At 38.7% G+C, this 13,115-nt stretch overlaps 2 protein-coding genes across 5 annotated transcripts in view; both read left to right on the top strand.

Moving 5' to 3' along the window:
* FNIP2 (folliculin interacting protein 2) overlaps positions 1 to 8,146 on the top strand; it is a 120,478-nt gene extending 112,332 nt beyond the window's left edge. For all 4 annotated transcript variants that reach the window (XM_084884164.1, XM_084884162.1, XM_084884163.1 and 1 more), the window contains 3 exons: positions 307 to 507; positions 3,787 to 3,902; positions 5,647 to 8,146. In XM_084884164.1, coding sequence (XP_084740290.1) covers positions 307 to 507; positions 3,787 to 3,902; positions 5,647 to 5,725 — 396 coding nt within the window. In that variant the 3' untranslated portion in view covers positions 5,726 to 8,146. The remainder of the gene's footprint in view (positions 1 to 306; positions 508 to 3,786; positions 3,903 to 5,646) is intronic.
* Positions 1 to 13,115, top strand: part of ETFDH (electron transfer flavoprotein dehydrogenase) — a 259,286-nt gene that overhangs the window by 174,206 nt on the left and 71,965 nt on the right. The window lies entirely within an intron of this gene.

Genomic DNA, 13,115 nt, shown 5'->3' with positions numbered 1-13,115 from the left:
AAGGAGAGTGCAGCCTTTCAAAAGGAAATGAATTTTAATATCCTGAATGTGTGAACACTTAATAGCATTTATAGTGTACCTCCTGGGTATAAGAAAAAAACGATTAAATGTGGCTTTTATAAAATTAATTTTTAAATGATTATTTAATGATGACACTCTTATTTTAGTCTCTAAATTTAGACTCTAAATTTCTGTAGTTCTTCCCACCAGCTTCTGAACTTAATCTAATCCTGGACTGAAACCCTGGACATTTTTGAGGTCATTTGGAGTGTTGTGAATACCTGACCTGCTGTGCTTCTCTTCCAGCATCCAGTGCTTGATGAGCCCATAGCTGAAGCCGTCTGCATTATTGCAGACACGGACAAGTGGAGTGTGCAGGTGGCCACCAGTCAGAGGAAAGTGATGGACAGCACGAAACTAGGCCAGGATGTCCTGGTCTCTAGTCAGGTGTCCAGTTTACTTCAGTCCATTTTACAGCTTTACAAGCTTCACCTCCCTGCTGATTTTGTAAGTATTTGTTCTCACATCACCAAAGAAATATAGTTTAAATACACTTTTTTTTTTTTTTAATAATGGTTTTCAACAGGTACAGTTTAACCTCGGTTCTTGAATATCTCCTATCTTGAGCAATTCGGTTTTTGACGAGGTTGTTCATGGGAAAAAATGTCTCAGTCTTTGAACAAAAGTTTAGTTCGGGACCTGACAACCCTTTCATGCTGAAACCTCAGCTTAACTTATCGAGCACACCGATTCCTGAAGGAATTGTAGTTTCTTTTCAGGGATAAAAATAGAATATTGCTTGTGTAAACACTTGAAATTCTGAAGTGCCGTACCCATAGAAGATGGTATCAGTTATTCCTTTTCAAATGGGATTTTAAAATCACTTTCATGACATTATATTAAAATCAAACAACGAACGAGCAATCAACTCCTAGAAATGATCAACAGCTCTTCCTGAGTTATTGGAATTAATATACAAGGCAAATTCTTTTCAAGGTGTGTGTGCATGTGGAGAGAGATTGAAAGACAAATATATTTAAAGAGGAAGGAAGAAAGGTTTCAAAAGTGGGAGTGAGGCTTGAGGGCATCACTAGGAAAAACTAGATGAGCTGCCTTTGGGGACATGGGCTTAGATATAAGTATGCTCACCTTCTCTGCTCCTTCCTCCCTCTGAAGGCTGCTACTCTCTGCAGAATAACCCCAAACCAGGACATTTGTTATCTCCCTTCTGGCCTTCACAAAAGATAGAGATATTTGACAACAAAGTTGGAAGCTAAATATTAATTACCTACACTAATTGCTATTGGAGGGTAATTTTCCTCAGTTCTTATGGCTGAATCTACCAGGGGTATCACATGCCTCAGAAAGAGCCAGGATTTTTATGGCCTTGAAGATGGTGCTTTGAAATAACCCTCTGTTGTCTAAGTAGACAGTGTGGCATAACAGTTACTGGGTTAAAGTCTAGGCTTTGCCATCGATCAGTTGTGGGGTGGTGGATTAGTGTCTCTGAACCTCAGCTTTCTCATTTGTAACCAGCATGTTAAGAGAATCCTCTGAAAATTAGGACTGAGGTACTTATTGCTTTTTTTAGTGATCGAAGCGGAGCTTGAACAGCCAGTATACAGTCGTGGCCACCACCTGGGCTTGAGAGTCCAATAGCCAGAAGTCAAACACAGGCTCAGCTGCTTCCTGTGTGACTTCTTAAAGTCTCAATTCCCTTACCTGTAAGGCTGGGGAAATAATAGAACCTAACTCATATGGTTAGGAAAGAAAATTAGATGATTCACGAAAAGCACTTGGGATGGTGTTAGATGCTCTGTAAGCACTCAGGAAGCAGCTACTGTGTGCGCGATTGTTAATAACTACTTTCATAAAAAAACAGTTAATTGTTGTAAAGACCAACACCACCTTTTCACTAAAATCTTTATTTAGGCTTTAAACTGAAGTCTGCTCTTGCAGGACACCTGTCCCCGGATAATCGATGAGGGACCGCAGGTTCCTATCATCTAACTTTCGCTCTGTATTTAGAGTCAGTTTTTCTTTCTAGTAGCAAGTTTCATCATGCTGACTTTTAGGATGACGTCTCTTTTTCTGTAAGGGAAGGAAGATATGTTAGATTTTATAGATTCTTACTGTTTTAAGTATTTACCAAAGTTTTATATTTTATTTTCCAATGCATAGCGCTTGTTACTTTTGACATCTTTATTTTCCAAACAATAAATTATTGTAGCTGATTTTTTTTTTTTACTTCATTTGGGCCAAAATATGTTTAACCACTTAATAATATGCATGGCTTACTTAGCCCGACAAAATCAAGATCAGAAGAAATTTTATCTGCAGTTTAAAATTCACCTTAAAAACCAATTCAATTAAACATATAATTAAGTGTCTATTAGAGTCATCAGTATGAAAGGGAAAGTAGCTATTTAAATTTTCAGAAATTAAAAATTGAAGAAACCCATCTCAGGATTAAGATACCAGAAAGGAGAAGGAAAAACTGAAACAATTCTATTTAATAATCAAGCCTTTAAAAAAAATTCTAAATACTTTGATTTCAAAAATAGTATACATTCCATATAGACCAATGTTCTCTTTATTTTGACATCGCAGCATATAATTTTCATGGAGACTATGAATACTCTGCAGATAAACTATTCTAAAACACAAAGGATTCATGTAATGTGAATATTTTTAATATTTTATAACATTCTTATTAAAAATTTTGTATTTACTCCATAAGGTACTAAAACTTAATAGGAGGGAGATCCTTTCACCACTAAACTCTTTATTTGGGGGACCATTTTCATGAGGATTGGTGAAGTCCTCCTTGCTTTGATTATTACTCTTAGTCACTTACCAGTTGTGTTTTATCCACCCAACACAAGGCATTTAAGATTTTAAACCAATGAAAAACTGAAAAGATTACATCTCTAATGGATACTTTTTCCATGTCACTGATCAGGCCAGATGGTCAAGATCAACATTCTCAAATGCATCTGTTAATCTTTTTTTACCTTGAAAATAGCAGGCGTAATGGTCTAGAAGAAAATTATGTGTGATAGAATTACCCTTGCCAAAGCCATCAGGTGTCTTACTGAAGATGCTTGGAGAGCTCTGCCTGCCAAATGCAAAAGCATTTGCCTCTGGTGAAAGACACAGATGGTTGCTATTCTCTAAAAAATGAACTTGGACACAATTCCAAGGATAGTGAAGTCCTGAAAATAATTGCCCTTTCTTTATTGTTTATAAAGACCTAGTTAAAATACACTCCAGAGCCAAAAACAAAACAAAACTTCAAAATATAGTTCTGGGAATGTATTGTGCCTAAATAATCTGATATATAGGAAAATATATATATCAGAGATGTTCTTTACAATATTTAGAACAAAAATGCAAATTTCCATGTGGTTAAGTAAATAATATAAATTCACATTCTTAAAAAAAAAATTAGCCACAAAATTACATTGATAAAGAATTTTTACTAACACAGGGAAAGGATTATTATCAAGTTTTTTAGAAGCATTTATAGAATGATTTCAACTATGTAAAAAACAAATGCTTTTTAGAAAAGACCAGAGGATAATATTTGAAAATCTTACTAGTCATTGGAAAAAAATAAACTTTGTTTTACAAAACCTACCAGTGATAGGGTTTGAGATGGCTTGTAATTTTTTAAGTGTATTTGAAAGAGGTTAGATTCAAAATGAATCAAGAGAACCCTAGCTTTTAGAATGCTGGCAGAGGTTTCCATTCTAGCCCTCATTGTGAATGTTATTGGCTTCACAGTGCATCATGCATCTTGAAGACAGACTGCAGGAGATGTACCTGAAAAGTAAGATGCTGTCTGAATATCTTCGTGGGCACACACGAGTCCATGTGAAAGAATTGGGTGTCGTACTGGGGTGAGTTCGGTGAAGCGTCACCATTTCTGCTCCCTGTGTCCCTAGCACTGTACCTACGGACCCATTCGTCCTGTGCCACCCTACACCTGCAGGCCCGGGTGCCCATGGAAGGGTTTGGGGACGACCATCAGCCATGTGTCTCTGCTGCTCTCTAAGGAACAGCGTGTTCTTTGTTTCTGAGAGTGGAAATGAGCACAGAACTCTAAGCTGCGGGTACTTGATCTTAATCTTCTCCCTGGGTTATTTTAGGTGTGAAAGTGAAAAATTACACTCCACTCTGTTTGCCCATCTGTAGTCATTTCAGTAAGATGTCCAAGTCACAAGCCATCAGATGCAGCCATGTCCTGGGGGAGGCAGGGGCCTGGCTGTACCTTCCTCCCTGGGTGGTAAGCCCACGTGCTTATGTTACTCATGTTGTACAGCATCTTCCCGAGGATCTCTGCCATGACTTCTCTAGGGAAGAGTGGGGACCTGTCCTCCTTACCTACGATGATGGTCCCCCTAATTTGGGCAAGAAAATACTGTATATGTATTGTCGACCTTGAAGTTTTCTATTAAGCCTGCCAATCAAAGTGTCAAGACTCAGGCCTTGACTATGTTTTTGTGTTTGGCTCTTAGCACTTCATGTTATACGTTTTTCTTACACACTTCATTTTTAAGATATTTCCCCCTTTGGAGGCATTTGCTTTTGCAGTTAACTTACAGAGTATCTCTTGCGTGTGTGTGTGTGTGTGTGTGTGTGTGTGTGTGTGTGTGTGTTTCCTTAGTTCTGATTTAGATCTCTTGACCACCCTCATACTTTGGTCTTGCTGCATGAGTTTTCCCATTGTGGATGTGGGTCCTATATTTCCAGGACACTCACCTGTCCCTGATTCTGACAGGTGTCCATCATCAACACTATTAGACGGGTCACAAGTCATCTGTAGGCCCTGTTAGTGCCTTATTAGTGGGAATCATCCCCAGCCTCTCTAGCCCCTTCCCCACTGTGCGCAGACCTGGAAGTAGACCTGCAGGGAGCATTACTGGAAAAGGCACAGGAAAAACTCCATGAGGTCATTTAAACTTTAATTTTTTGTGGAATTTAATGGAAAGGTTAGGACATATTTCACGGACTGACGCAATCCTCCTTTCATTTATTTTCCCCCCAGGACATTTATCAGCATTTAGCCTAGCCCAGGCTATATCCACCTCTGCTTTAAGAGAGGCTGCCAAAGCCAGGTCCATCAGATGTCATGTCTCTTGATTCAGCATCTGTTAGTGTTGCTTTCTCTCAGAATGTTGTTTAGTGAGGATCTAAGTTGCATAGCCTGTTGAACAAATCCCAAAGTTTTTGAAGAAATTGCCACCTTCATCATTTCCCTAAGACGAGTTATAACTTAGGAGCTGTGTGCATCCGGGATGTTGACTGGAGGAATGAGGAGGCAGTGGGGGAACAGTAAAGTATAACAATGAAGCTGTACAGGGAATACAGGGAAGTTATGGGCTTGGACTCGATGGCCCCTGCTGTAGAAGAACAGTTGTATGTCCACACGTGTGCCCAGCATACCTCCTGGCCTTTGTCCTCTGGTCATTGTCCGCCGGGAAGTCATAATAAAAGAACAGGTTTTTCATCATCCTGTCATTCCTCTTACTTTTTCTTTTGTGTTAAGCAACGATCTGGCATGCTTGGTACCTAGCAATATACTTAACTGCAGAATCATGTTACTTTAAATTAATAATCTTTTCCCTTTTTTTCAATATTCAGGATTGAATCGAATGACCTGCCTCTGTTGACTGCTATCGCCAGTACTCATTCTCCATATGTGGCTCAGATACTCTTATAAGCTTAAGCTTAGGACCATTCTTCCTTGGCAGAAAAAAATATACACATTCTCATGTGAAGGAGAAAAGAATAAGCTCTCCATGACGTCCAAAGCATAAGAAGAGCAAACAGAAACAGTCATTCCACCGCCTTGTCTTGTTTTATCTTGTTGCTTTCAAGTGGATGCTTGATTGGAACTTAGGTTTACTTGACATAATGGCATGTGTGTTTTTCATGAATACTGTACGCCTTTTGTTACCCAGGAGTCAACAGAGAGAGTGACCTTTTTGGAAGGAGGAAGCATATGCACTACACTAAACACTAAGCTGTTGGTACTGCTCGCCTTGTGTGTTTGGGCCAAACGACAAGGGACTTTGGAGCAGGAGATAAACAATGTGCAAACCATTCCAGCAGGAAAATGCTTCAGAGCTTACGCATGAGCTCTCCACACTGGAGAAAGCATATTCCACTATTCTATGGAGACATCAGAAAAAGGACTTCAGATTCTAAGTTGGAGTTTGCTTTTTACAAAGGTGAAGTAGAGAAAGCCACTTGGGCCCTTGTCAGCTCTGGTGGCTGTGGGAGCGACAGTCTGACCTAAAACAGGGAAGAATATTGACTGTTGGGAAGAGAGTGCTATAGGGACCCGCTCTTTTCACATCTTCGTGGAGTTTACCTTGTCTCAGATACAGCCACAGGTAGGTTAGAGGTGGATTGTTGGTGCAATAAACCCAAGAATCAATGTAGCATCTTAATCCCATCAGGATGGAGTTTGTAGCAGCAACGTACACAGTCTGATACCGTGTGTTTAACCTTATCCTTCAGAGCTTTCAGCAGCCTCTTTCGGAGAGGCCATTTACCAAAGTTATTTCTATAAGCTCAAGAGTATTCCTGTTGCTAAATTCTTCTAGCCAAAGCCACTTTCTTCCTGTAATAGCTAATACAAATGACTATTTATACTTTACAAGGCACAGCTGTCCTGGTGGGAAATGAAACCTGCAACAGTTCAGGATGACTAATGAAAGCAATTAGTTTGAACATTTATAAACAATTCATACATGCTCTACATTTTTACATTATCATCTCTGTGCCTTCTAATTCCTACATACTTCTCAAAACACTGTTCCAGAAATTAACTCCCCCATAGTATCGAACCTGCCAAAATGAGGAATTGTTTATTTGCTAGCATGGTTGACTTAAAAAAAATAAAAAACATGAAACACGTAATTTTCTGTTACTATAAAAGAAATTTTTCTTAGTTTGTTGACCACAAACTATTACCCTGTCAGACAATGTACTGATATCCAAGATAAAGAAAAAGACTTAAAAAATTGATCATTAAATGACAAGAGCTGACCGAGTAAAGCAGAGCATTATTAGCTAATTATAACCAGGCTCCAACTTCCTTTCACTTTTTTATAAATTAATTTGTCCTTCCCAAATATTCTTTGTACCTAAGAAAATGAAGTAACTTCCTGAGTAGGGGTTAGAATGACTTCAGATTTTCTATTTGATAAAATCCTATCTTAAACACCAAGCTACATAAGTTTGTCTCTTCTTTTACAAATGAAAGTGGATTATTTGTTTGAAAGAGTACCTAATGGGAAAAAATGGGTGTATTACTTCTTAGAAACAAGTCAGATTTGCTGCCTTCCTCTCTCTTTTTTTATGATGTGAAATGTAGATGGGTGCATTAAAGCTCTTAAGATCTTTTAATTTTTATTTTATATCTTTCTTTCATAAAATTGAAATTTTCCATCCTTTTTTTAGATTTTTCTGTTTTCTTTTGCCTAACATCTGAGTTTGTATTTTAAATTCTCTAGTTCCATGACATCATTGCTTGTTGTGATGTTACGCAGAGAGAGTGAACCTTACCTGTGGCTCAGCTCACTCGTCATTTGTTTTTCATTACATGTAAATTAATGGTAATAGCTGGTGTTACATCATTTCCATCTGCACCAGTTTAAAGCATTCCCTCATCTCTTGTTCCCTCTTCTTTGTTTACACGTTTGGGCACTTTCCCTCATTCACCGCCTTCCAGGGTTTCATAGAAAATAACTAATACAAAATCAGTTCCATTCTTATGTGGCATGTTGAAAATTAGGCCCATATAGGGGGAAATTGAGATTTAAAGGGCTGATTCTAAACTTCATACGTAGAAGATTGAGCCCAGCCCCCTCAAAACCTGAGAAGATTTAATTTGCCTTTTAATCCCCTTTTCCAAAACTCTCTTAAAAACTCTCTTGGAAAAACGTCTGTTGGGAAACAGCAGGTGGGTCACACGTGGGCATGGTCTCAGTGATGCTCCGGGTTCTGTTCAGAACCTAATCCTCACACCTATTGCCTGGAAAAACAGACCGAGAATGTTGCAGCTCTTTTAGAACCCTCCTTTAAATAACATTCAAGTTTTGTTTGTCTTAAATTCAACCTCTTCCCAAAAATGGGGGGGGAAAAAATCTCATGGAATTGTATTGAGAGACACCCACTCACACACCGTACAGCACCCGGCGGCTTCATTCTGTCCCATGCCCACCTCAAAAAACAAAATAAAAAAACATTTTTTTTTTTGAAAAAACTACCTCAGTTGACAGGATTCCACCGTTAGGGTTTCTTCAACTTTTAAGTCTTACCTGTTGAGTGTAGCTTTTGTAGAATCTTGCTTCTTTAAGCAAGCTAGTGAGGCATGACAGAGCAGAGTACATACGTGTTCCTGTGATGGCCCTCTTTCTAGCATGTCGCAGTTTTATTTTTAATAGATTGATGCGTGATACGAATGTAAAGATGACTGTGTATGTTTAAACATGACAATGGAAATTTAAAATGTAGCTTCCATACTTGTGCATAACTCCAAAGTATTTTATTTTTATCAGTGTTAAATAGCTTTTTGTACAGGCTTCGATCCATTTTTCTGAAGTGTGCTGTTTTTTAATGAAAGTAACTATAATCTTTTCACATCCCATGGAACTGCCGTTTACACATCACAACTTTTTAAACTTACCATATTTTTCAAAATTAACTTTTTTGGAGGGAGGGAAATTCCTGCTTGCTAACTGATACTAAACTGTTGTTTGGGGCTCTTATTAGGTCCTGAGATTTTATAAAAATTTAGTCTGTAGCTTTTTAGGTTCTTCTAAACTAGAGTTGGTTGTACATAAAATAATAAAGAATATAAAGTGACCCCCCCCAAATTCTTGAAAATGTCTGGATTTATCCGGTCTTATGTACTTTTGGAACTATTTCGTTCATGCATACTTTCACCATTAAATCGAGTCTTTAGCTTCTCTGGGTAAATGTGAACCATTTGTTTTGTACTGTGCTTTGTGGGAGGGGATACTTTATTATAATACTTGCCTAAATCAAGAAGTCCCCTCTGAATGTTAATTTTTAAATGTCAAAATTTGGTGAACTATATATCTTGGAAGCAAGATTGCAATATGCTTGCATTTAAGTGGTGTTTAAACAAGGAGAAAATTCTGGGATTTGTTACCATTGAAGCTCCATCAAGACAAAACGATAGGACCTTATATTTTTGATCAGTTAAATAGCTATCAATGTCATTGTATGAAAACTGTTTTTCTTAAAACTTGTCCCTGTATTATTTTGATCCATATTTTTTGGCATTTGGTGCAATAAACCTTTTGAATTTATCAGAGGATTTGTTTGTTACGTTGAATCTTAGGACTTAAGAATCTAGAGGTCTCATTTCCATAAACTCATGTGTGGAAACAAAGTCACTGTTAGTAATTTTCAACCGGGGTTTTGGAAATGTAGGGCCATGTTGCTCAGCGTAATGAAGGGTGACAGGAGGTGGAGGCTGAGGATGAAAGGAGAAATGTCTTGTAATGTGTGGGATACCCCATGGAACGAAGAATTGTCCTATCAGTGGCGTGACTGAAATGCCATGCTAGGCATTCATGTGGGTAAAAAAACGAACCTGTTTATCTTGATCTAAGCTGAGAATTTAATTCTGCTTTACATAAAAGCACAATGTATTTTTCAGAGGATTTTCATGTATGCTGAATTTTCCAGGAACGTCACTGATGTATAAATTGAGGGAAGATTTGACCTTGTAAGGTTCCGAATTTTAACAAGAATTGACATAATTTGGAAAACATTACCAAAACGACATTACTCATGGAATTTGAGTCATCGATACAGCATATCTGTATTTATAGTCTTCATTTATAGCTGTTGCACTCATGGAGACTATGTATAGATGGAAGCATCTAGCCACTTCATTATATTTTATATTCTAATCTAGTTCCCTAATATCTATATGTATTTTAAATATCTATATAATAAAAACCTAAGCAACCATTAGGGAGAAACTACCAGAACGACTGGTCACTGTAATGCGCGCTGACCATTAGGGGGCAGACGCTCAATGCAAAAGCTGCCCCCTGGTGGTCAGTGCGCTTCCATAGGAGCAGTGCCACTCAGCCAGAAGCTGGGCTCTCAGCTGGCAAGTATAGTTGTGGCGGGAGCCTCTCCTTCCTCCACTGCAGGTGGCTGTAAAGAGTGAGGGGTCCTAGATTGCAAGAGCCCCAGACTGCGAGAGGGATGTCTGACTGCTGGCAGGTAGACATCCCTCGAGGGATCCCAGACTGCAAGAGGGCATAGGCCAGGCTGAGAGACATTCACCCCCTTCCCCAAATGCAAGAATTTTGTGCACCGGGCCTCTAGTATTAATATGTTACTATTTAAGTAGTAAGTGTAGTGCATTGTATTGATTTTTTATAAACTATATGTATAAGAAAGTTGCATTATTTATAAATTTTATTTTAGGAAAGTAAAAGATATAAAATATTTACTATGAAAGGGAATAAGATCATTGCTACTCATGGTCTCAGGAAAAAATATGCTGTTGTTACTTTTGTAGCAACATAATACCATACTGAATTATGTTGTTTTAAGACATAATGTCTATAGAGAGAAGTAACATTAGGTATTTCAAAATCCTTTTTGTATTATGTGAAAATTTAAAATGTTTTCTACATCCCCTCAAGCATCTTTAAAATCCATGCCGTTGATAAAGAACTGAAACACACACATCCACACCACATTGCTGTTTGGTTCCCTGGTGTCTGGATTGTTCTGTCAGATCCTTTGTATGTGTTACTTCATTTACGTAAAAGGGATGCAATGGGAGCTGTGACAGTTAATTTTATTCGTCAGCTTGGTGAAAGCATAGCACCTAGATATTGTGGATGTTGCTGTAAAGGAATTTTTAGATGAGATGAACATTTAAAGGCGTATTCTTTGAGTAAAGCAGATTGCCCTTCCTAATGTAGGTGGGTTTCATCCAGCCAGTTGAAGGACTTAGAGAAAACAGACTGAGGTCCCCAGCAAAGAGGGAATTCTACCTCTAGCCTGTCTTTGAACTTGAACTGCAGCATCATTCTTGCCTCAGTCTCCAGCCTGCTTGCCTACCCTGCAGATTTGGGATTTACCATTCTCCACAATCACATGAGCCAATTCTTTAAAATCAATTAATCTATCTATACATCCTGACTTGTTGATATATATCTGATAATCTCAAAATGGAGTTGAGTGGTCAGAATATCATCATACCAATTTCTAGGAGCAAAAATCTTTAACACAGTAAACAATACCAACGTCAGAATTATTCAGAGATCAAGTCCTCTGAAAATGTGCTGCTAAGGAGATGTTGGTGCCCAAGTAAAGCATAAGTTAGAAACAGCCCTCTGAGATGGCAGGGATGGGAGGTAACCCTTCATTCACAGTAGGAGTAAAAAGCTGCCTTCATACGTGTAAAGATACCCTTGCTGTTGTGTGTTAGTTTCTTAAAGCTGTGCACATCCCTCTGCTTTCCTGGGGATCTCAAATTCTCACTGTTCCTTTTTTGCATTTTCAAGTTCTCAATCTGACTTTTTCTACTCAATATGTTAAAAAAAAAAAGCCGGGACCGGTTTGGCTCAATGGATAGAGCGTTGGCTTGGGGACTGAAGGGTCCCGAGTTCGATTCCGGTCAGGAGCATGTACCTTGGTTACGGGCATATCCCCAGTGGGGGGTGTGCAGGAGGCAGCTGATTGATGACTCTCTCTCATCGATGTTTCTAACTCTCTATCTCTCTCCCTTCCTCTCTGTATAAAAATCAATAAAATATATTTTTAAAAAAATATGTTAAAAAAAAAGTCTTGCCCACATTAACATTTTCTCCTGTGTCCTCTCCTCACCCCTTTTTATTGTAACTTTCTTCTTCCTTTGACAACTAAGCTTTTTCTTGAGAGGTTACCTTGGCGCTCAATCCTTGCTTCCTATTCTCTCCTTAAGCCACCTGGCTCCACCACTCCCTCCTCACTCTTCATAATGTCAGGCCAGGTCCCACTTCCTCTTTCCCCCACACATGGCCAGCACCCAGAGCTGTTGAATCTAATGGTTTCTTTGTGTCTCAAATACATTACCTTTTCTCTTTGCCTTCTTTTAATCCCTCCTTATTTCTTAGTTGAGCTACCCAAATGCCCTTTGAACTCATCTCCCTTTTATATAAAACAGTTCTAATTAGTATTCGTCCAAGCAATGTCTAAATGATGTTTCTAAAAGTTTAATCCTGTCACTTCTGTTTAAAAGTCAGCCCAGTAAAATCTAAGTTCCTAGCACCATGTATTCCAATGACATTACTGGTTCTTCTTCCCCAGCCTCATCACTAGATAATCCTCTCTGCACACTATTATCCAGCCATACTGAACCACACGCTCTTCCTCCATGGTGCTAGGTTATCTGCTAGGTTATTGTCACCTTGGTCCTGCCAACCTGTTCTTCCTAGTTTTCCTCTCCTTCACCCCTGGCTCCATCAAGTCCCTGTTCCTAGCTGAGCATGCCATAGTTCAGTGTCAAATCCTCTAGCCCCTGGCTACTCAGGGCCCCAGGACCAGCAGCAGGTGCCTTGCCCGGGACGTGGAGAGGCATGCAGTGTCCTAAACCCCATTCCAGACCCACCAAATCACCATCTGCACCTTAACGTGACCTCCACATGATTCATATGCACATTAAAATTTGGGAATTACTGCTTTTGCACTCCCTGTGAGTGAATGGATGAGGGAAGAATGTGTCAGTCACTGAAACTGTATCCATGTATGGAATGAAGTGGGCAATGAGAATACTTACAAGCTAAGAAGTGAAATAGAAATGGCTGATGTCGAAAATATCTGTTGCATGCACATAAATTTGCTGACACTTTAATGGCTATTATTTATGTGAAGGAAAAACATGTAAGAGGGGGAAAAATAACAAGTGGACTAGAAGACAGAACTTAGGAGACATTAAGTGATTTTTTTTAAAAAAATTGGAGGAATAGAATAAAAACAAAAAAGTTTAGAAATTTGCCCAATTAACTTTCAAAAATACTTGTAATAGTGTTTTGGATAAAAGTGTACAGTAATAGATACTG

Source organism: Pipistrellus hanaki, assembly GCF_964339955.1.
Source record: "Pipistrellus hanaki genome assembly, chromosome: 5".
In the NCBI taxonomy this organism is placed as follows: domain Eukaryota; kingdom Metazoa; phylum Chordata; class Mammalia; order Chiroptera; family Vespertilionidae; genus Pipistrellus; species Pipistrellus hanaki.
The sequence above is the reverse complement of the archived record's forward strand: the minus strand, read 5'-3'. Positions and strand labels throughout refer to the sequence as shown.